Source organism: Elephas maximus, chromosome 1 (genome assembly GCF_024166365.1).
Source record: "Elephas maximus indicus isolate mEleMax1 chromosome 1, mEleMax1 primary haplotype, whole genome shotgun sequence".
NCBI classification, from domain to species: domain Eukaryota; kingdom Metazoa; phylum Chordata; class Mammalia; order Proboscidea; family Elephantidae; genus Elephas; species Elephas maximus.
In genome coordinates this window covers 99508458-99533311 of record NC_064819.1, presented here as the reverse complement: position 1 = coordinate 99533311, position 24854 = coordinate 99508458, and the positions used below count along the sequence as shown (strand labels likewise).

General features: G+C 38.0%; 1 protein-coding gene across 2 annotated transcripts in view; it reads left to right on the top strand.

Annotated features, from left to right (window-relative positions):
* Nucleotides 1-24854, top strand: part of SRPK1 (SRSF protein kinase 1) — a 72620-nt gene that overhangs the window by 43502 nt on the left and 4264 nt on the right. For both annotated transcript variants that reach the window (XM_049890514.1, XM_049890507.1), the window contains 8 exons: nucleotides 6745-6851; nucleotides 8425-8590; nucleotides 9789-9814; nucleotides 10245-10455; nucleotides 10835-11239; nucleotides 11610-11710; nucleotides 16466-16573; nucleotides 22258-22327. In XM_049890514.1, the coding sequence (XP_049746471.1) occupies nucleotides 6745-6851; nucleotides 8425-8590; nucleotides 9789-9814; nucleotides 10245-10455; nucleotides 10835-11239; nucleotides 11610-11710; nucleotides 16466-16573; nucleotides 22258-22327 (1194 nt within the window). The remainder of the gene's footprint in view (nucleotides 1-6744; nucleotides 6852-8424; nucleotides 8591-9788; nucleotides 9815-10244; nucleotides 10456-10834; nucleotides 11240-11609; nucleotides 11711-16465; nucleotides 16574-22257; nucleotides 22328-24854) is intronic.

Sequence of the window (24854 nt, the reverse complement as noted above, 5' to 3'; positions counted from 1 at the left end):
TTAGCTGTTTTCCTCCTTTCCAGGCAAATTAAACTAAAGTCAAAACATTTTTTTTAGGAAATACCTTATGTTACTAAGTAAAGGTTCTGTCACCTTTTTCAGCACAGAAATTTTAAGGGAAGCAATTTTTCATGATATATACTAGGCTAAACAAGAATCTAAGGCATGATTTTATTTCTTATCACCAGGCCTTAACGTTGAACAGCCTGTGCATGTAGATTGTGCTTAGAGTCTAAATAGGTGTGGTTGTTTATAGTCTGTCATAATGAAAAAACTGACTTGTTTTGTGTTTTTATCCAGCTTTTTAGAGCTGAAAGAAACCTTAGCTGATTTGTCTTCACAAGTCATTATCAAAGTTATGTGGCATTAATTAAAAAGTTGTTGTAACAACCATGCTTACAAAGGCCAATCAAATTTTTCAGAGTAAAAGATGAAATAGAATCTAATTTAGATTGGAGAATCCAAAATAACCTGTTCCTAAATTACTTAGAAATGTATAAGGAAAAACATGTCATTCTACTGCTCCTACATGTTTAGCTTAACACACATTTTTAATTCCAGTGGTAACTTTTCTTTTTAAGGAGACAGGCTGCAGAATAGTTTTGTAGTTTCATGTGGACTCTGGGAAGAGATTTTAACAGAGAGAAACCTGAAGAGGGGATGAAAAAGGAGGGAGAGCAGGTGATAATGTGAACTTCTTTTATCTATCATTTGAAGTTAGCTGTGAGTCAGTTGCTTGGAGAGGTACAGATCACAGATCCCTGGATTTCTAAGGAAGACTGCTATAAGAATTATCCATCTCATCTTAAAAACATCTTGTGCTTATTGTGGTCGCTTTGTAGATGGCTTACTCTTAGAGAGAGGAGAGTGTGTGTGTGTGTCTGTGTGTGTGTTTTATATTAAGAAAAAAAGTCCCTACCAAGAAATAAAAAGCTACACCGGAAGTCATGACGACCATCCGATTCTGCCGCCCTATTATTTTGTCTTGTGATATTTGTCATTAGGCGCAATTTCTTTTCTCCCATTGTCCTTAGCCATTTCTCTCCACCCTTCCTCCTACTGGTCCCGTTTGTCTCGGCTGCTGCATTATGTGCTGCTATTAGAGATTGTAAAGGGTGTAACTCGGAGTGCTGTGTTAAAGGTTAATGGAGTCTGTCATCCTCATATCTCAGGTCTCACAGGCGTGTCTGCATGGACGTATACATCCCTGGTTTTCTTTGTCTCTAGGCATCCTGCTTTTTCTGTGGAGCAGTGTGATTTCTCATATTGAAATAGAAAGGACCATGTACTACAAAGTAGCCATTGATGGCTACTGTAGACATCAATGTAAACTGGTTCATTCTACTTCCGTGGAGGGGTGAAGAATGATTAAGAAGGGACAACTAGTCTATATATGATATTGACATTAGCCAGTGAGTGTCGTTATTAGCCACCTGTGTGACCTATGGAAACCCTGGTGGCGTAGTGGTTAAGTGCTACGGCTGCTAACCAAAAGGTCGGCAGTTTGAATCCGCCAGGTGCACCTTGGAAACTCTATGGGGCAGTTCTACTCTGTCCTCCAGGGTCACTATGAGTCGGAATCGACTCGACGGCACTGGGTTTGGTTTTTTGGTTTTGGTGTGACCTATGTCTTTAGCATACTTTTTATTTCCAGTACGTACTTTGTCTCTTTTGCTAACTGTTCATAGTGCACCCTGAGTGTAGTTCTTAGTCAGTATTCAATTTCTACCCTTTTGTTTTTCTTCGCATTGTCTCCCCAAGAGTTTTATATTGCTACTTACAGTTTAACAAAGCATAAAATTGTCAAATTTTAATGCTTTTCACAAAAGTTAAGATTGAAGCTAGGCTATAAAAGAATAGCTTTAAAAAAAAATTTTTTTTTTTTTTTTTCTTAAGCAGTCTTCATTTTTTAAAAACTGGCTATGGTAAGTTTCAGACATACAAAAGTAGAATAGTTTAATAAATCCCCATATGTCTACTACTTATTTTAAGAATTATGACCTCATAGCCAATGTCTTTTTGTCTGTTCCCCCTCATAATTCTGTAGCAAATCTTATTTAATCCATAATTATTTCAGAATGTATCTCAGAAAGACAAAAACCAAAACCATTGCTGTTGAGTCTCATAGTGACCCTACAGTACAGAGTAAAACTGCCCCATAGGTTTCTAATGATTGGCTGGTGGATTTAAACTGCTGACCTTTTGGTTAGCAGCCATAGCTCTTAACCAGTGCACCACCAGGGCTCCTCTGGAAGACAAGGACTCTTTTAAAATACAACCTCAACACAATTGTTACACCTGAAGTAATTAGAACAATTTTTTAGTCATCAAGTATCTAATCAGTGTTTCAGTCTTTCCAAATGCCTCGTGGCCTTTTTTTTTTTTTTTTTTTAGTTTGTTTATTCTTATTTAAGTCAGGATCCACATAAGATCTGTACATTGCAAGTGGTTGATATGTCTCTTAAATCTCTTAATTTTTTTTTGACAGATTGATGTGTAGTTTATATACATTAAAATGCACTGCTTTTAATTGTATGGTTTGATGAGTTTTCATAAATGTTTACAGTCATATAATCACTACTTTAGTCGTGGTATAGAATATTTCCACCCCAAAAAGCTCCCTAATGCCCCTTTGGATGTCTTAATCTATGGATTCCTCTATCCTGTTCTTTCCCCACGCAGTTTATTTGAAGAAGCTAGATTCCGTGTTCATAGTCTCCCACATCAGGAGTTTGCTAATTGCATTCTTAGAGTGGCATTTAACAAGTTCTTCTGTCCCCCATATTTCCTGTAAATTAAAGGTTAGATGTAGGTCTAATAGGTGGTTAGATTCAGGTTTGGTATTTGGTTTGTTTTGCTTGCAAGGTGGTCTTTTGTACTTCTGTTAGTATCATAATGTCTGGTAGTCTGGTCTTTTTGTGAGGTTACAGCCATTGGTGATTGTTGCTTAGTTCCACTGATTTATCAAGAGTTGCAAAAGTCTGATACTCTTATTCTTTTTCTTTATTAGCTGGGATACTTCTGTGAAGAAAGCATTCCCTCTATCAACGTTTAGAGTTTTGACAAAAGTACGCACTCTCCCAAATCAAGATATAGGGGGCATTCTTTTTTGCCACCGGACTCCCTGACTCAGCTTTCCAATCCATCCCCCTTCATTGTAGATTAATTTTGCCATCATATAAATGGAGACATACAATATATATACTTTTGTGTGGCTTTTTTGCTCAACAGATTTTTGAAATTCATTCACATCATTTCCTCAACTGTAATTCATTCCTTCTTATTGCTCAAAAATACTCCATTTTTGGCTATAATAAATAAAGTTTTCATTTATCTTGGGTCCTTTTTTTCTTTTGCTATGTCCTGAGATATCTTTGACAGTTTCTTTATTATCTGGCACATAAAGATGCTCCAGACTCATCTCGTACCTTTCTTGTCCCAAACCTGGAATCAGCCATTTCTCTAAAGAGCCCTAATTCTTTTTAGTGGGAAATGATGCCCAGAATCTAAACACAGATTTAAATATGCACATTGCTTCTAGATTGGTCATTGTTTCTAGGCCTTTTCAATGCACAGAACAGATACTTTCACTTTCTTCACCCTCCACTCCCCATTTTAGGTCACTTAAAGTTATCCCAAGGAACCTTGGGGGCACATCGGTTAAGTGCTCAGCTGCTAACCGAAAGGTCAGCAAGTCAAACCTACCAGCCCTCCATGGGAGAAAGATGTGGTAGTTCGCTGCCTTAAAAGATTTACAGCCTTAGAAACCCCATGGGGGCAGTTCTGCTCTGTCTTACAGGGTCACTATGAGTTGGAATCAACTCGATGGCAATGAGTTTGGTTTCGAAAGTTATCTCACGGCTTACCGATGCTCTTTTGTAGATTTTTTTCCTCCTCTGTGTGTTTCATTTTGGATAGTTTATTGCAAATGCCTTCAAGTTCTCTAATCATCTTCTGCATTGTCTCAGTTTGCCATTAATCCCATCCATTGTATTTTTTGTATATCTTCCATGTCTCTAACTTTTTGAATGTATGGAATACGGTTATAACTATTTCATATCTTTGTCTGCCAGTTCTAATATCTGTGTCAGTTCCAGGTCGGTTTTGAATGATTGATTATACTTATTTTGGGTCATGTTTTCCTGCATCTTTACCCAGTGCCCCATGACTATGAATTTTTCCAGTCTGTTTGGTGGGAATAGGCACTGTTCCCAGCCCTGTGTGAATGTTGGGCATTGTTTCCTCTAATCCCTTTACATGGCTGTTTGCTCTGGTAATTTCCTCACATATTTATACTGGTTAGTATTCTGCTGAATACTTGAGGGAGACCCTCTACAGTTATTCATGGGTCTCTTTGTAGTTCTCTTACCTTGTTCTATGAACTCTAGCTACCTTGGTGTCTCCAGACTCTCAGCTCCATCTGTTCACCTTGAGACTGCTAGACTACTCCTTAGTCTATGTCCACCCCACCAACTTCAGCCTAGAAACTCTCTCAAGGCAGTAAGATGGGGATATTTGTAGGGCTCAACTCATTTGTTTCCCTTCTCTTCAGGATTATTGCGTTCGTTGCCTGATGTCCATGGTTTTAAAAACTGTTGTTTCATGTATTTTGTCTGTGCTTTGTTGTTGTAGTTGTTCCAGGCAAGAGGGTAGGTAAACCCAAACCCTGTTACTCCATCTTGGCTGGAAGCAGAAGTTTGTAGGTGTATGTTTAACTCTTAAGAAATCGCCAGTCAATTTTACAAAGAGGCTTACCATTTCCCACCTCCACCACCATTGTATGAGAGTTCCAGTTGCTCCACGTCCTCACCTACATTTAGCGATGTTAGTCTTTTTATCGTAGCCATTCTAGAGAGTTTGAAATGGTATCTCATTTTCATTTTGATTTGTGTTTACCTGAGGTTGTCATGTCCATTCAGTCTTCTTTAATGTAGAACAGTTCCTTTCATGACATTCACTTTTTTTTATCTTTTTTTTAAAGGAAACCAGGCCAGTTGCTTTGTTCCTTAATTTGGATTTGTCTGATTGTTTCCTCATGATTAGATTCAGGTTTGAGTCGGAAACAAATTGACAGCAATGGGTTTAGCCTTTTTTTTTTTTTTTTCTTAATATTGTATAGATGATGTTTTGTTCTTATTGTATTATATCAGAGGGCAAACCAAAACCAAACCCACTGCCTTTGAGTCGATTCCGACTCCTAGCGACCCTGTAGGACAGAGTAGAACTGCCCCATAGAGTTTCCAAGGAGCACCTGGTGGATTCAAACTGCGAACCTTTGGGTTAGTAGCCGTAGCACTTAACCACTACACCACCAGGGTTTCCACATCAGAGGGTGCATGATGGAAATTTGTCCCACCAGTGGTGGTGATAAGTTTGATCACTTGATTAAGGCAGTGTCTTTCAGATTTCCCCATTGTAAAAGTACCTTTTTTCTTTTATAATTAATAAATAATTTGTGGACTGGTATTCTGATGATCCTTTTCCCAAACAGTTTTTCGCCAAATGGTTTTAGTATTTATTGATTCTTACCTGGATCATTTATTACTATGGTGGTTATAAAATGGTGATTTTTCTATTTTTGTTATACTTTGTGTATTTATTACTTGGCTTTCTTCTCTAAAGATGACGTTTCCCTCATCTTCTCCCCCACTTATTTATTTTAGTATCAGTATGGTCTCATCCTATTTCTATATTAATGTTAACTTCACTATTTTGATGTTGAAATGTCCTTAAGTTTGGCCACTGACATTCTCTTCAAGTTGCTTCCTGTTTCCTCTTGATATGTTTTCGTACTTGCTGGCACAGCGAGGAGTTGCAGGTTCACTTTGTATTTTCCCTGTCCAGTAGTCCTGGATTTGGCCATTTCTCTAAGAGGCCCAGTTTTCTTTTAGTGGCTTTCTTTTGTCGTATTTAAAACAAAAGTCTGGATACTAGGTTATTACTATATATGTATATCTTGACTTTCTAATTTATGTAGAAGCTTCTGAGGGTGGAAGACACCAGTATTTTACTACTAAAATCTCTGCAGTACCTTACACACTAATAGGCTCAAAGATTATTCCTACTGTATGGTCTGATCAAGAAGTTCATACCTAAAGAGAACACATGGTGGCACTAGAACCAAGATTAGAAAGGCCTGGTGATCTACTTCTGAGAAATCAGCCACTGAAAACTGGAACACAGTTCTACTCTGACACATGGGGTCACCATGAGTCGGATTCGATTTGATGGCAAAGCATAAAGCAAGTCAGTTTTCTGTTTTGAAAAGATGTTGGTATTTATGGTTTCTAGGTTGTTTTTTTTTTTTTTTAGGTTTTGGTACATTATCTTCTACAGTTAAGGCAGAATATGTTTTTCCTTGCTTTGAGACTAGATTGAGACCAGTTGAGGGAGCTGTTGTTACCCTGGGTATTAGTTTAGACATCAGGGAAGAAACTGCTTTAAGCTTAGTGCTTTCACTAATTGCATTTACATGTTTCACTTTTCCTTTTAGCTCTAAGTGTTTGAATGTGCACAATTTTATCAGTAAACCAACCTCCTACCCTCTACCCCTCCGAATTTTCTGTTTTCAGTGCCTGCAGTGTTAACCTTTGGAATTTCACAATATTAACAGCTGTTTTTTCAGTTAAGTCATGTAATTTTTTATACTGAAAGAAAATAATATAAGAATTTTATTGGAGTGGAACATACCTTGTCTTGCCCTGTTCTTTGTGCCTTCCCTTTTCCTCCTTAACAAATCTCTAGATATCTGCATGGTGTTTGAAGTTTTGGGGCATCATCTCCTCAAGTGGATCATCAAGTCAAATTATCAGGGGCTTCCACTGCCTTGTGTCAAAAAAATTATTCAGCAAGTATGTATCTTAAACTCTTTCCTGTGTGGATTTTAGGCTGTTTTTTCTTTTAATACTCTTAAAGTATGAGTAGTTTCTTATTTCCATTAGAATTTTTCTTATTTTTAAAAACTGTTCTTAATTTCTAAAATTATGCATTCATGTTCAGCCCCTAGTGTTTAGTGTGTTCATTGTGTTTTAAAATGTTTAGCATAACCATTTTTCCCCAGGTTCATCTCCTATTATTAGAAGGGAAATTGTATGAGGTGTCAGACTTAGGAACACTGGAGCCCTTATTGAGAAGTTCTGATTGCAAACATTAATTATATTTTAATAGAGACTTGCTAGGTCAAATTATTACCACCTTTTTATATAACATTATTCAAGGACATGTTCTGGCTTTCTGAATAACCTTCATTTTTTTTTTTTACGATATAGAAATTACCATTAGAAAAATGAAAGTTTCAAAGGACAAATGATTTGCTTGGGTAATGCATCTTGGTAGAAGGAGCTCCAAACTGGAAAACCAGAGGCCTCGGTTTGAATTAGAAAATATCCAAATCTCTGTAATCACCTATATTTCAACACTTCAGAAGGGCATGTTGAACATTTGCTCTCTGTCTTTATAATGTACTTAGTTAGAGAATATCTCCAAATAGAATTAGCTTTGTGAAACATGGGAGAACTCTTTATTATCAGTAAATTCTGCTTTTCTGCATAGAGTTTACAGTTACAGGCAGTCCCCGATTACAAACGTCTGACTTAACGTACAGCCTGTAGTTATGAACCAACCTGTGTAAAGACTATTATATTAAAAATTCAAGGTACATACGATGGTTTGTAGTAACAAACAGGCACTACTTTGTGATGCGCATCAAAACATTATTACTATGGTAAAGATGTTCTAGCGTACAACTAGAAGTGTTTTTTTTAATGATTTTTGTGCATAGGAAGGTACACTATATACCACACCTTCTCACTTAACAACTGTCTCGTTATCCAACATTTCACATTTACAGTAGTAAATCTGTCTATTTTGCGTGGTAGTGTATGTCTGGCAGTAATGAATGTCGAGATGCGAGGGGAGAGTAACGCTGACTTTGATGGTTAAGGTTATATGTCACCTTGGCTGGGCCATGATTCACAGTGGTTTGGCGGTCATGTAATGATGTAGTTATCCTCTGTTTTGTGATCTGATGTGGTCATCCTCCATTTTGCATAACACCAATTTTACGTAACAACCCGGAACCTAAGTGTGTCAATAAGTGAGAAGAGGTGTATACAGTGAGAAAAACATTTGACTGACTAGTGTTAGATATGAATTGTACCTAACTGTTCTGACTTAAATACAAATTCTACTTAAAGACAGACTTAGGAATGGAACTCGTTTGTGATCTGGGACTGCCCGTAATACTTCTGGGAAAGTTTCTTTGTGCTTTAAAAAAAAAAAATGCTTTATTCTCTATTGAAAACTCTTACAGTATAGCTTTGGGTTTTTTTTGTTTTTGTTTTTTTTTATTTTAATGTGATGACTTCTTCCTTCTCCAGAAAGACTCGTATTGTGTGTTTGTAACACTTCTGTATTCCCATTCAGGTATTACAGGGTCTGGATTATTTACACACCAAGTGCCGTATCATCCACACTGACATTAAACCTGAAAACATCTTATTGTCAGTGAATGAGCAGTACATTCGAAGGCTGGCTGCAGAAGCAACAGAATGGCAGCGATCTGGAGCTCCTCCGCCTTCCGGATCCGCAGGTGTATTTTCTTTGGTGACTTTGCTCTTATTAGAAGAAGTTAAGAGAAATTCTTATTTTTATTCTAATTACCAGGCAGTTAAATAAAACACCATTCATTCATTTAATAATAAAATATAATAAGTGCTTATGTGTAAGAAATAGTCCCAGCCTTCAACAGGCTTGTTTTATTCTCAGTATTGTTCCCATATGGTAAAGAAAAGACTAGAGGTTTTGACTTTTAGGTACAGATAATTGTATATCACAGAAGCTGATTTGTGGCATTGTGTTAAAATGTTTTCTGTCATGTTTTGGTGGTCATTTTGATGTGTATACCTCTTACCATGATCACAGATGGTTACTGTGGATCAGCGATCTGTGCGGGGGCAAGATAACGTTGATATTAAGAACTTAGGTTTAGGCACTGGGATTGGACAGACCTGGTTTGAATCCTAGCTTCACCATTGGCTAGGTGACCTTGACCTTCATTTTCCCTTATGCAATCTACTGGGATTAAATTTCATGTTAAAGTACCTAGTGGTGTGCCACACAGTACTGTGTGCTAAATAAATGATTTATTACGGTTGTTGATCACGCTATGATTCTGGTGATATTTTTCCATTTGAGGTAATGATTTTAATTTTAGTAGTTTAATTGTATCTGACAAACTTCCCTGATACTCAGGTTGAACTATCAGTTATCACTGACTTCCTTTAAAAAGGAAGATTGAAGATTCTACCTCCTGCCTGGGCTGAACTAGCATCCATAACATGGTACAGAGCAACTTAATATAGTCCCTGGTGCTGCCTTGACTCCCCTGTGAAAACTGGCCACTTCCAAGAGGGAAGAATTGGAGATGGGGGCCCTAGAGGGGGACTTTCTACTTTAAGCAGCACAGGGGACTGGGAAATAAATTATTCTAACAGCACTAGTAGTGCAAACCAAAAAGGGAGACATGGTTCTGTGCATATATTGATGCTGTCTGGGCGAGAATTTAATCTACTCGAACTTCACTTTAAGTTTGTCAACTTTTATATACATTGTTTGTTTGTTTGTTTTAAATGATAGTGTGGCTTCTACTAAAGTTTTTTGTGCAATGTAAGTTCTGTAAGAATGAGACTTTTCATTCTGGTAGGATGTCTTATCTGAGCCTTAGTTTATATTGCCTGCTGAGTGCTGAGATTCTTACTTGGTTTTCTTTTCTTTCTCTCTTGTTTCAGTCAGTACTGCTCCCCAGCCTAAACCAGTAAGTATAAGGTGTTCCTAGATTTAATTCTGATCTGTGGGTGGCATGGGCTCTTCTGTTATGGATGATCACAGTTTGTTTAGAGATTGGAAATCAAGGAAAAAGATATTCCTGCGCTCCTGTAATTTTGTCCAATGAATTCCCATGCATCTTCAAGGAAGATTGTACTGATGAGGCGTCTATAAATTTGAGTGTGTCTTAGAGTATACCAGCCCCACAGGCTGCTCAGAAGACCAAGATTTGTTGCTAAATTGGTTTTTATTTGGTTTCATAAGAGTATCCTCATTTTTTAAGTTAATGAAAAACTGAAGTGCTTTGTTAGGGAAAGAGTGAAATTTAATAAGGAAGTAATTAAAGTTAACAGTTATCTCCAACTGGGGGTAATTGATTAGCCACCTGAAGGCTTTGTTTGTTTGTAATCTCCGCCCAGGCTGACAAAATGTCAAAGAATAAGAAGAAGAAATTGAAGAAGAAGCAGAAGCGCCAGGCAGAATTACTAGAGAAGCGAATGCAGGAAATTGAGGAAATGGAGAAAGAGTCGGGCCCTGGGCAAAAAAGACCAAACAAGCAAGAAGAATCAGAGAGTCCTGAAAGACCCTTGAAAGAGAACCCACCTAATAAAATGACCCAAGAAAAACTTGGTATAAATAGAGCATCACAAAATTTACTTTATAGCAAACTTTAACATTATTTATATTGTTACATAATATAATGGTTTCATGCATACAGTGCATCTCTGGGGGTGTCCTTACACAGTAAGAGTACAGAACTTGTGATAAATGTTAGGCAGGTAATATTCAAATGTAATTTCTAACTTTTCTCAGGAAATGGAACATAGGCTTCATTTAGCAGTTGGGTAAGGATAAGATTTTTGTCCTGTAAAAAACTTTTAGATGCTCAGTCATGTTTTACATCATTCAGTATAAATTCTAGAAAATGTTTTTAATCTTGTCAAGAAATTTTCCTGTTGTTTCACTCGCACACATACACATACATCCTTTTTGTTTGTTTGTTCCTTAGAAGAGGCAAGTACCATTGTCCAGGATCAGACACTTATGGAACATGGTGTAGAGGGTGGTGCAGCAGAAATTAATTGCAATGGAGTAATTGAAACCATTAATTATACTGAGAACAGTGATAAAGAAACATTGAGGCTTAAAGAGGATCTGCATAATGCTAATGACTCTGATGTCCAAAATTCGAAGCAGGAGCCTAGTTTCCTAAGCTCACAAAATGGAGACAGCAGCACATCTCAAGAAATAGACTCTTATATACCTGTAGCTTCTGAGACATCAGATACCATGGTTTGCCAGTCTTCCTCAAATGTAGACCAGGACATCAGCCAACTTCAAGAAAGCATTCGGGCAGAGATACCTTGTGAGGACGAACAAGAGCAGGAACATAATGGACCACTGGACAATAAAGGTACCTGTGCAGACGTACTTCCCCAACACCCCTTCCCTGAACAACATCTTCATGAATAACTAGACTAGAAATACCTTTGTTTTTATAAACGTAATTGTGCAGCAGGTGTCCGAGTCATCTTCAGTGTGTAAATCTGTAGCCACTTTGAATTTTATTGACCACTTACTGGGTGCACAGCAGTTCATTGTTGATATGAGGACAGAGGTTTTAATTCAAGAAACTCAAGGTGTTGCTATGTCCATTTTATCTTAGAAAATTTACTGTGGGTTGCCCTCTGGGAACCTGGGTGTATTACCTTGGAGAGCTTTATTAACCTTTCTATATTCGAGACTATGTTCATAGTCTTATTGATGGTACCTCTTGTCTGTAGGAAAATCCACTGCTGGAAATTTTCTTGTTAATCCCCTTGAACCAAAAAATGCAGAAAAGCTCCAAGTGAAGATTGCTGATCTTGGAAATGCCTGTTGGGTGGTAAGTTAAACTCGTCTCCTTGCTCTGTTGTGAAGTAATCTAGAATGGGTGAGAATTTGGACTTAGTTACGCTAAAAAAAGAAAGCATCTGCTATTCTACACCCAGTTGCCACTTAACATTTTAGTGAATGTTTTTGTTTTTTCCTCTCAGTATTTCTGTTTTAACCTTTTATTATGGAGAAGTTCAAATATATTTACAGAAGTAGAAAGGTATAGTGAAAACAATCCCCTCACCTTCCCACTCTGCGTACCCGGTATCACCCAGATTCATTAATGTCAACTTCTGGCCAGTCTTGTATTTATCTATATCCCCATCTGCTTTCATACTATCAACATCTGTATCCATACTATTTTCTCCCTGTTTTTAAAACTAGCATCTAACTTCACAAACTGTAACCTCCTTTTAATTTATTTAATGTGTTTTGTACACTTTGTCGACCAAAAATTTATATAACATTAAATTGATGACAATTTAGCCTGTAACCTTTATACGTATACCTTATACTTATACCTTTTTTCACAGTTCTGTGTATTAATACTATTGTTTTTTACTATGTGTGGTTATGATTGGGGGGTATTTTAAATAGACATCTTTTTAAAATCCACAGTACAGTGGTTTGCACATAAATGAGACTACTCAAGGAGCCATGTGCTTTGTCAACAGGAATGTTAAACACGGTTGAGGCAAAAACTGAGCTGCTGAAAATCCACTGTAGTAGGTTTTATGTATATTTTCATTGTGTCAAATTTCCTAATCCGTATGACATCCTGTACCTAACGGTTTATACTCCAAAAGGGTCTCACCTCCAATATTGATTCTAAAATACTGTGATGCACTTTTAGAAAAAATAAAGTTAGAGCTTGGCACTGACTGTTAAGGATGTGGAACAGCTCTCCAAGTAATTAAAATTACTTCACCACCTGGTCCCAACCACTGTATACTTTTGCCTGAATGACTGCCATAGCCTCCGCACTCTCTCCCTTCTGTGGCTTTTGCCACCTACTGACAGCACAATGATCCTGTTAAATACAAGTCAAGACAAGCGTTCTCAAAACCTTGCAGTGGGTTACCTCAGAATGAAAGTCAGAGTCCTTACCCTGGCTCACATACCACCAAGCAAAGAACACTTGCTGATTCCTCTGCCTGGGATCTTCTTCCCTGAGATATGTGTATAACTCACTCCCTCATTTTATCCAGGCTCCTATTCAGATGTCATCTTATCAGGGAGGTCTTCCCTTTACCACCTAACATAGGTGGTAAGCCACCACTCTCCAGATACATATACCGTCATCATTTTTTTTCATGTTTTTTCTCTTTCTCACCCTTATATATATATTTTTTTCTTCTGTAGCACTTACCACAATCTGATAGCCTACATTTGCTAGCTTAATGTCCATCTCCCTAGAATATAGGTTTCATCGCCACAGGAATTTTCTTGTTCACTGCTATATACATACATACAGTTCTTAGAACACAGCCTGTACATGAGTAGCTACTCAGAAAATAGGTAAATAAATTTTAGGGAAATATGTTGGCTCTTTACTAAATATAAATAGCACACTGTATAAATATCGAATGCTTGTTGGTTTACCGCCCACACCATGTTTCATGCTTCTGTGCCTTTGTGTCTGAACACCTTCCTCCATGCCTTCTTACACATCTGGAACAATTTTCTTTATTCTGGTGAAATCTTTCTAATTACTACTACTACAACAAAATTAATCACTCTTTTCAACTCTTACACTTGTTTTTTTTTTTTTTAACATGTCTCTCTCCACTAAAAGGACTTTACCTCCTTTTCACCCATTCACTCATTCAGCAAACATATTGGCACATACTCTGACCTGAGCAGTAGGACATGGTGGTGAACAGAACATGCACACTCTACCTGCTGATCCCGGCCAGAGCACACGTCTTGTTTGTATCTCCAGCACGGCAGCATTAGCGTTCAGTAATAGAACGTTACGTGATTTTTTTATATAGCTTGATTTGGGGCGGGGGGAGGGGGAACCCTGGTGGCCTAGTGGTTAAGTGCTACGGCTGCTAACCAAAGGGTCGGCAGTTTGAATCCGCCAGGCACTCCTTGGAAACTCTATGGGGCAGTTCTGCTCTGTCCTGTAGGGTCACTATGAGTCGGAATCAGCTCGACGGCACTGGGTTTGGTTTTTTTTAATATCAGACCTTTCCTTTTGCTTTTTTAAATTGAACGTTTATTTTTGCCGGTTGTGCATGTGCATAGAGACAAGTTATATAGATTTTAATTGGAAAATCTGTCCCCTTCCTTTGCCAGTTTTTCACTCCCCATGATAGTATGTCTTCATATCACTAATAGATAACGTGATTTTATTGTCCTTAATTTTTTTTTTCTTCCAATTTTAGGTATTATTTCTTCCTCCAGGAAAACAGGACTTATCTACCACCACTGCATCCGTACCCCCCACCTTTCCAATTTTAATCTGATTTGTGGTTAGAAGGTCATTTCAGGTTTACATTATTAGAACTCCGGAATGCAGTCCTCAGCTGAGCTGAGCATGTACCATGTAATGATTCCTTTTCCCTTCCTGCGTACCACTGCGTTTCATTTGCTTAGCTTTCCTTGTACTACTTATCATTTAATTCAACCCCATACCTTGACCCAGTGGTAAAAATGTTGTTTCAGTATATACAGATACATTGGGTTGTCATTTCAACTTTATCTTCTTGAAGAATTCTTTCCTGGAACCTGGAGTCTTCTGATCTGTGTTAGTCTGATTGGGTTGCCCCTGTTGGTCTGCTGCATTACTGCTGTTTGGGGTTTTCTTCACCATCTTCCTGGAGATTATTGTTTTCTGTCTTTATATCTCCTGTTTCCTATCTCTCCTGTCTTCTTCTTTCCTGGTTTTCTCTATAGTTTTTGTGGGGTAAGTACAGCCTGCAGTAGCTTCCTAAGAAAGGATGTATGTATGAGATTTTTAGGGGGACATATCTGGTAACGTCTTTATTGTGTTTTCACACTCGTTGGTTGTATGTAGAATTCTAGGTTGACAGTCAGAATGTTTTAAGGCATTGCTCCATTGTCTTCCAGTTTCCAGTCTTGTTGCTACTAAAGACTAATGATATTACGATTCTTGATTCTTTGTATGAAACCTTTTCCCCCTTCTGGAAGTCTGTAGGATCATCATCACCCCCAGCGTTTATCATTTTACGGAGATGTGCCTCACTAGGCCTGTTTTCATCTATTATGCTAGGGACACAGCGTGGACTTTGATTTTTGAAACTCTGATTCTTTGGTTTTTGACTCTTTCTTGAATTTTTTATTTTCTTCTCCTTGGTCTCAATCCTTTATTTCTGAAGTCTAGTTTTTCAAATGTCACACTTCCTATACAGTTTCTCTAGTTTTCTTACCTTTCTCCTGTTTCTGGCCACCAGGCAGAAGATTACTAGAATGATGTTCTCAGATGTCATATCAGTCTCCTTATAGCACAGTTTCCTGTTTAATAGTAATATGCAGTGGTTCTCTATTGTCTGCAGAATGGAACCTAAACTCCTTAACCTAAAGTATTTGGCTCACTTTAGCAGACTTTTTTCCATGCCTTTATTTGTGATGGTCCTTCTTCTGGAATACTTTTTGCCCTTTTGATCAATACTGGTTTTCTCTGTGAAGCTTTGTCCTGCCTCCTAATTTTCCCTTTCCACAAATATTTTACCTTTGTCTTTTAATTTCAGCAGAATTAGAGGATAGTTTTCCATACTTTTCTGTACATGTTTTAATATTATTTGAATTTTGTTTTCTGTGTATGACTCATTCTAAGCTTCTTTTTTTATTATTCATTTACTTTCTATTATATGAAAGTAGAGGTAATAGAATAATGAACTCCCATACTGTTGTCATCCAACTTCAGCAATTTTCAGCTCATTGCCAATGTTATCTCCACCCTGCCACTCACCCAGATTACTTTGAAACATATCCTAGGCATCTTCACATTTCCATTCATGAATATAGCTCTCTAACCTTGACGTCGTTATCACAGCTAAAAAAGTTGACAGTTCCCTAATACCAGATATTCAGTCAGCTTCCCCAGCTATCTCATAAACACCCTTTTAAGTTTGATTGCCAAAGCAAGATTCAAATAAAATCCATGAATGCAAAATTATACTGTGTCTCTTGAATTGCTTTTACTATAGAGATTTCTCTTTTGTCTTTTTTTTTACCCATAAAATTTATTTGTTGTAGAAACTTCAGTTGTTTTTCCGATTGCATCTCCAAGGTGCCTAACATGTTCTCTGTTCCCCCAAGAGTTCCTATATACTGGTATAGATTAAGGAGCTTGATTAGATTCAGGCTTGATATTTTTTAAGGGGCAGAGGGGAACAAGAGAGAATGAAGACAAGGATTTTTATAGGTAGTGGTGATAATAAGTTTCATGTAACTTGAAGTCTATATCTTATTTCCTCATAATGAGCACATCACAAGGAAAAGTTTAAATTGGACTCAGATTGGTGTCATTTATTTGTTGAAATGCGATTTATTAATTTTAGGCAAATGAGCAGCTTAATTTTTGTTTGAGGAGATAGTTTTCCATTTTTTAAAAAGCTACCACCATCTCCTACATCTGTGTATCTATATCACATTTAAACTCATCTGTTTGCAAAAATAATTAGGAGTAGACTGTGTAATTTGATTTGGGGGAACAACATTATTAAGCTCTCATATGAGTTGTTACATTTCAGAATAAATGAATTTTAAAGTTCTGTTTCCTTCTCCATTTATGCAGCACAAACATTTCACTGAAGATATTCAAACAAGGCAGTATCGCTCCTTGGAAGTTCTGATAGGATCTGGTTATAATACTCCTGCTGATATCTGGAGCACCGCATGCATGGTAATGTTTTTTTGCACTCGGCCTCCCCTTATTACATGGTAGTTACATACCTTTGCCTATTTGCTAATGTCAGTAGACCAGCAAATTAACAAGCAGAAAAGAAATTTGATGACTTATTATTGGCACTAAAACTCCACTGTCTGGAGAGGTCTGGCTCCAAACGCCTGTCATAAATACCTGGTGTTCCATTTGGTTCCTACCACGTTCCTGTTGGGTAAAGGAACTAAATGTTTCTTAAAATAAATTGTTGGTGAAGAAAGTTGAAAACCTCTAAGAAAAGCTCTAAGATGTTGTGTTTGATTAGGAGGTTATGAGTACCCTTGCCCTTTCAGCACTGATCTATTTTTGGACCACGGCAATCCCTGGAAACTGTTTCATTGTATATAGTTCAGCAGCTCCTCCGGCATCTTTGCAACTCACAAGAAGTCAAGCCCAGTCACTAATAGATTCATAAGCTTCTGCTTTGTCTCTGGTTATGATACTACTTGAGTGGTCAGATTTAGTTGATAATAAATAATTTCCCACAAATAGCCTCACATTGGAACGTGTTACATTGTTTCCTGAAATGGAGTATACCCTTCAAGATCTTATATCACAATTTATAATTGTGTTTGCTTACTGTTTTCTCTTCTAGTAGATTATAAGCTCCACGTGGGTAGGAATCATGTTTGTTACGTATAGCTAAGTATCTGGTTCACTGCCTATCACATTTTAAGTGGGTGCTTAATACGTATTTGTGGACCACCAAATGATGAACTAAACCAGAAACATAAAAATCTTATTGCAATTAACATTTGGTACTCACAGTCAGCTGTATTGCAGAGTTGGCACGTAAGTTCCTGCCACCCGTCTGAGAATCTGTTTTTCTCCTGAGCTGGGGAAACTTGAGACAGACTGGCAGCTCCAACTAAAACAGGTCTGAAGTAGAGTGAGGTTTGGTATCATGTGCACAAGATAAAAGAACATTGAAATAAAATCTCAAATTTATTTCTTGCCACACTTTAAAGTTTTATATTTTGAGGAATTTGAGTTGCTTTGCTAGAGGAAATCGTAAGTGATAGTGATGCAATCAGCTACAGAGTGTAGCTGGTTTATAGAGAGTCTGATGGATTCGATGTAGAGTGATTCTTAGTAGTGGATTAGTTGTTCGCTGTGAGAAAATGAGTATCTTAGTCTTTTTTTCTTTTTCCTTATTTCACTGTTTTGTTTGAGGGCAGAGGTCCTGCTTAACATGTTGTTTCCAATGTCAGGCTTAAGAAGTAAGTTAAAAAGAAAACAGGGGAATTAACCTTGCCCCCTAGTTCTGGACCACCTCATGTTTAGGAATTTTCTTGACCAAGGGATGAAAAACACTTACTGATGTGAGACAATGTCATAAAAACTTGAGCCCCATTTTCTCCAAGTTTCTCTCATTTTGCTGATAGACGCAGAAAATGTTGCTTTAGTTTGGCCGTACTCAGAAAGTAAACATAAATCCTGGAATATCAGAAGTGCCAAGAGAGATGGATCATCTTGCATCAAATGCAATTAATTGATGGAAAGATTGGGGCCCTTTCTGAGAGATAAAGAGACAAGAAGTTGAGAGATTGCCTGCCACACTAGAGACAGAGGCTACAAAGTCAGAAGGACAGCTATAAAGACAAACAGGAAAATATTTGTGAAGAACATTAAGAATTAATAAGGAATAGCTGTTTTAAAATTTTCCAAACATGTTGGACCATAGGTGGCAGGATGAGACTATATTTCTCCCTGGCTTTTGAATATCCTCCCCCTCACCTCATGGGGAAGTATATTTATAGCCCTCAGTTATATGCCTTTTTTGGCAGTTTCCTCCCTGGAGGTATTGGCTTTCTGGGACCTGTTCTTTCTTCTTTTATCTTTTTCTCTGAGATTCAGAGCAGGATTTGTACACTGGAATTTGTGGGAGGCTCTGTGAATGCAGCCACACATATTTTGAAAATTGGATAAATTGCACGTCCTTGTCCACTCCAGAAGTTGGTGCAAGGCTAATCAAGAGTGTATTTAGGGAAAATGCTAGAAAGCATAAATAATTCTTAGGCATTTTTAACAAGGAAATGGACCCTTGGGAAATAGGATCCATAACTGTTTCCTCTGTCCAGAACTCTTAAGGCTGCTAAAATGCCCTAAATCTGAATCTAAGTGCTGTAATTTATCATGCCATAGAGTTTTTTTTATCCACTGTCAGCAATCCTTATTCTGGTTTGGGGAAGAAGTATCAGATCTGAGGTACATGAAAGAACAGACAGATGTCTGCACTCGTTATAATTTCTAGCATTGTATACAATGGCCGTTTGGCTTCCACAAAGACTGTCACCTTTATTCAACAACAGTAAGCTACTGGAGATAAAGATAGAATACCATTTTAATAAATAATATTTTTAGTTCTCTTCAGTGCATTTCCTTATCCTATACAATGATGTTCACAGATTTGCTTTTGTTTTCAGTTTTATTGTTGCTGCCAGAACTTTTTGTAGGACAGAAAAGGCAACCACAAAAGAACTATAATCTTGTCTCTTTTGGAGTCAGTTTCTGTAATAAAATGGCCAGGATCCATGCCTCTGGAGTAGATTCCTACAGTTAGCATGTACGGATGATCTGAATTCCCAGACACTGCTGTCACTGAAGGGGAAGGGGAACTGAGCATTCGCTGCATGCGGTATAAACAGGGAAGGACCAGAGAGGAACTGAGAGAAGCACATGTTTGTTTCCCAAGGGCGATAGACTTGTAGCCGGTAGACTACAGGGCCTCCAGTGTAATCCCACTGGGGAGCACATAACTGGATAGCACGCAACTAACAGCAGCCTGGGGGCCGTAGATTGCTAGGGCAAAATAGTCTCTGTTTTTGGTCATGCTTATCTTCTACATGTCAGTTCACACAGCTGTGTGTTGGAGTATTGATTTTATAATGTTTCAATTACCTTTTAAAGGAAAGGATCGACTGAAGAAAGCTTTAAGTCTGTAGCAGTACCTCCTCCTTATTGTTCGTACCAGTTGGTAACGGGAACTTAGGTAGGCTCCTCCTCTTGACTGAAGAAGGACTTGCTTCTTGGCTTTCTTCTCTTTTTTTAGGGGGTCTCATTGAGTCCCAGTGCATCTCCAGCCTCAGCTTCCCTCCAGACTTCAGCCTTGTGTGTCCAGTTGTCTACTTGACAGCTCCGTTTGGATATCTGCTAAATGTCTCACATGTAACATTTTCAAAATAGAATGCTTTCCACACATACTTTCCCGTCTTTCTTGTTTTTGAAAATGACTCCACCATTCACCCAGTCACCCAGACCAAAACCTCAGGAGTCATCCTTGATTTTTATGTTTCCTTCTCACCCCCTACATGTAGTCCACCAGTAAGTTCTGTGTGTTCTACCTTCAAAATATATCCAGCATCAGCCACTTCTTACCTTTTCCATTAACCCAGTCTGGTCCATGCATTATCATTGTTCACACAGACCACTACATTGTTCTCCCAATTTATTTCTCCACTTCTCGTCTTTTCTCTTCATCGTCCATCCTCACCAGGCAGCCAGAGTGGTCTTTCTTAAATATTAATCAGATCATGTTATTCCCTATTTTAAACTCTCCAGTCGCTTTCCATTCCACTGAAAATGAAATGCAGCTTTTTTTCCTTAGCCGTGCCAAGCTCCCTCTCACCTTGGGACCTGTTTTCTTCTTTGCCTTGTGCAGGTCTCAGCTCAGATAGAACTCTTCCCAGATGCCTTCTTGACAACCCTATTTAAAGTAGGCCCCACCCTATCACTTTATTTTTCTTCATGTAACTTATTACCACCCAAATATGTGTGCATTTGGGTTGTGATAAATTACGTGAAGAAAAATATTTTCATGTTATATAATTATGTTTTATAAAATATCAGTTTTTTTCTGCATGAGGCAGGACTTTAGTCTGTGATTTTTAAATAGGGAGGGTGATGTGTGCAGTGGACAGATGCATTTTGGAAAAATTCCTCAGCAGTTGCCATGGTTGTAGACCTCTGATTAAGAACCACTTATTTGCCTCAACTGTTAAGATCACTTACACCTGTGTAAGTAAGCTCAAGGAAACTATTTAAAGCTGCAAGTGAGTGGTAGAATATATTTAGTATCCCCCCCAAAAATCATTCTTTTCAGCTGTGCAATTTGTAGTTTCCCAGCCATTCCTTTTGTTCTGTGAAATGTTTACATACGGTGCGGTTGGCTTGTTCATCTGCCTTCTGTCTGTTGTAACCGTCTTTCAGCCTCTGTACTCTCTTCCTGAGCAATTTGCTGACTGTTAAGACATCTGTCATTTGCCTCATTTTCCTGGAGTTGGTTATTTGCAGGGCAGTAAGCACGAGGTATTTAACAGTGTCATTTCTCTATATTCAATAGCAGTAAGTAGACTTTTAAACACAAATTGAACAAAACTTAGCATTCCTGGTTTGAAATGAGTGTAAAAAGCATCCTTAATTTAATGTCTTCATGATTGGAACAATGAAATATCCTTAGTAACAGAAATGAGGCAGAATAGCCACCTGATCATTCAATAAGGATAAATGCTCTTCAGATGTTTTTAGAAAGAATTCTCGTCATTGTAGTAAAAAAATTAATTTCCTTTTTTTTTTTTTCCTTAAACAGACTTTCTTCTTCCAGCCTCCAGCCCTACTCTGGAATTTTGCTTTCCTCTCTAGAGATTGTTAAAGACAGACAATTTGAGTTGTCTTTTAATCTCTTTTCTCTAAAATAGCATGTCCAGAACTTCAGTCCTTCCTCATGTCAGGCCCGAGGTCAAAATCAGGGCCCTTAAGTTGGTACATTGAGCACATCTGTAGCTCCAGGGCAGGAAACATCATGACTCTGTCCTGACTTGTCTTTTCCACCAGATAAGAGAGCAAATGGCCAGCCCATTAATACAGATGGCAGACGTGTTATCTTAGAGAAACAGCTCTAACCAGAAAGTCCTTGTTTTCTGTTTGGTGTTCCTGCACAGCACTCTGCCTGTGGGACGCTGGGCTGCCTTGTAAGCTGTGTCCGTAGTCCTTTCTGCTACATTTTTATGCCATTTTTCTCTAAGGCTGTAGGGTTGAGAAAGTTGACAAAGGATGTTACTCTGGACTTTTAAAAAAGAATTACTGTCTCTGCTTTTAACAGCTATCTTTCCATACTGTTTGGCGCTTATTTCAAAGGAAATCACTTCTTAAGATCCTCTTGAATACTGACTCCTGTTTCTAAGAGGTTTTCTTGTTGTAAGAAACACATGCTTTTCTTTTCCTGGTGAGTGAATGCAAACTTGCTGATCAAATAGTATAGGAGTGGCTCCTGACTCCGCTTAAACTTACCTCTTCTGGTTTTCTGCAGAACTAGAAAATGGGAACTCTCCATCTGAGACAATGAGGGAGTGCTTTCCACAGCAAAGGTTAAGAACGTACTATTTGCCAAACACTAAAAAGTTCTAGGTAGAAAGATATCTGAAGGTTTTAGTTTTAGCAACAGAATTGCAGTGTTTAGCCTTGTAGAATTACAACTTGGCTCTACATGATTAATCAAGACCTGCAACTCTTTTGGAATAATTTTAGACTTTTAAAAAAATGATCATTTGCAGGATTTTTGAAGAAAAAAATTAATATTGAATCAAATACCAATAAGCTCTCTGGCCTTCTTTGATGCTTTCATATGCTGTTCTTCTTTTTCTTAGGCCTTTGAACTGGCTACAGGCGACTATTTGTTTGAACCTCATTCAGGGGAAGAGTACACTCGAGACGAAGGTGAGTCCCCTGACAGAGGACACCTGTGTGTTACAGTTACACTTCCCAGATGTGGCTAACACCATGTTAGTACTGAACAGCTTTAGTCTTTTTACTGTGCTAAGTACATATAAAATCCTAGAGAAGATAGAAATATAAAAGATATTTTATAGTAGATACGCTAGATATTTAATACCCAAGCCCAGTGCCATCGGGTCAATTCCAACTTATAGCGACCCTATAGGACAGTGTAGAACTGCCCCATAGAGTTTCCAAGGAGCGCCTGGTGGATTTGAACTGCCAACCCTTTGGTTCGCAGCTGTAGCACTTAACCACTACGCCACCAGGGTTTAGATATTTAATAAGAGATATTAAAGATCTCTAGTAGACGATTAGACAAAAGGCCAAAATTGGTTAAACTAAAACTTCCGTTTGCCGGTAATTTCTTCTTCAACATCTGGTTTTCTTCTTTTCTGTAAATACCAGTGATTCATTCTTCGCCCAGCTTGAATTTCCGTGCTCATCAACTTTGTGTTCAATTACGCTTTCTTTATTTGGAAGTCACTAATTTTAATGTACAGAGACAATATACTATTTATCTTTGTAAGTTCTACAACATTCAGCATTCTTTTTTCTTCTTTCTGAAAATTGAAGCCATAATTTTTTTCTTTTTAAGTGATAACAAAAACTTAGGAATCCATGTTTTAAACAAAATGCAGTTGATTTCTATTTTGTGATTGCCAGTGGGAAAGCCCAAGCTGTCAGTTGATCTGTCTGAGAAACTGTGGAAACAGATAGCTGTATCTGTCTGATATTTCTCTGATGATGTCATTCAGATAACTAGTTACCGAGTCAGTAACTTGAATGAAAAAATGATTAAAGGAACGTTTTGCTGTCTTTACTATACAATTTCGGCAGCTTTTATTTTGTTTGCGGGATGAAAGAGAATTATTCTGAGAGAGCACTAGCAATATACCCTCTCAATGTGGAAAATATGTTCTTTACTTTCTGTGCTTTCCTCGATTCTTTGGGAAATCAGGTTTTGTGTTCCGTGGAACCAAGAATGTTCTCTGTTTCCTAATCTGTGGCTCTCTGGGATATTAATAGGCAGTGTTAGTAGTGCCTGCTAATATTCCTTTACAGTTTGGAAAATGCGGCAGTAATTCCCATAGCCAAATGCCTGTTTTGACAGGTACGTATTAGACATGTTTGCATACACCAGCCCCTTGTAAGAAGATACTGTAATTACAAGTACACACTTGTAATTACATGTACACACTTGATTTTCCATGTTCTCCGTTTGTCCTTTTTCCAAGTTACAAGTTTGGGGTTGTAGAATTTTAGAAATACCCCACTGTATCTGTGTTTGGGAAGGAGGTTAATTTTTTTCTCTTTACTTTTCTTGACCACCCCATACGTATTGGTGTGTTGTACAAAACACATATAGTGGCTAGGGTTATACTAGGTAGGCCCTTATGCTGACTGCAAATTGAAATGTGTATGAAATGTTTCAAATACACGGGCAAGGGAGAGTTATTTACCCTAGGTATTTGGGTCCTAATTTGTTTTCTCCAGTACCAGTCAGTATTAATAGTCTTTATAGCAAGCCTCAAACTCCCTGTACTGTTCTACTGTACTTTGTCCCATAAGAACAGGAAAAACCAAGCCTTGTACCTTGGCTAGAGCATACAGAGTTTGTTGCAAGTCACAGTAGGACTGGGGCCTACGTAGCATGGCCCCTGTTGTTGACCCCCTACAGCCGTGACTTTTGGAATAATACTTGATAATTTAGCCTATCAAGTACAATCCTGTGATTAAATGTTAAGCCAGAGACAGATTTCTGGAATTAAATGTAAAATAATATTTCTGAAGGAAAACTAATTCTGCAGAATAGGAAAATATTGAAACAACCAGTACTTGGAAGTTTATGGTAAGAGAAGCTATATTTGAACTTTTTTGTTGGTATTCTCACTTTGGTTGTTGTTTATGGTAATTCAAACAAAAGACATTTATTTGCAGATTCTACCTAAAACAGGCAGAAATGTCTTGACAGCCAGGTGCTTGTTACCAAACCATAAATTGAGTCAAAGCTGCCCAAAGATTAGAGTGAATTCATAAGTGTAAAGCCCTCTTAAAGTGACACCACTGAGCCCTTCACATGAGAAAGGAGTGTATGATCTGAGACCTTTAATAAATCCCCAGGTAGGTTAATGTCTCTAACATGTCATTCGCCTATAAGGCACGAAATTGGAAGGTTTTTTTTAAGTGACATCTCTTGAGTCTTAACGATTCTGTAACTAAGGGATTACAGTCATTTATAAAGCTCTTTTCCAGCTAGGAGCCATCACTTCTTAAAACTTATTTATATTGCTAGTTTCTTTCCCCTGCAGTGGAGGAGTGGGAGCTGGCTGGTCCCAGGCGCCCCTCCTGGCTAACAGACTACAAGCCATCCTGGCAGTGTACACGGTCCATGCCAGTGCTGTGACAGCTACGACTCACCATATGACTTAGCCATTCAGTGACTGACAGACAAGTAGCTGTGTTTATG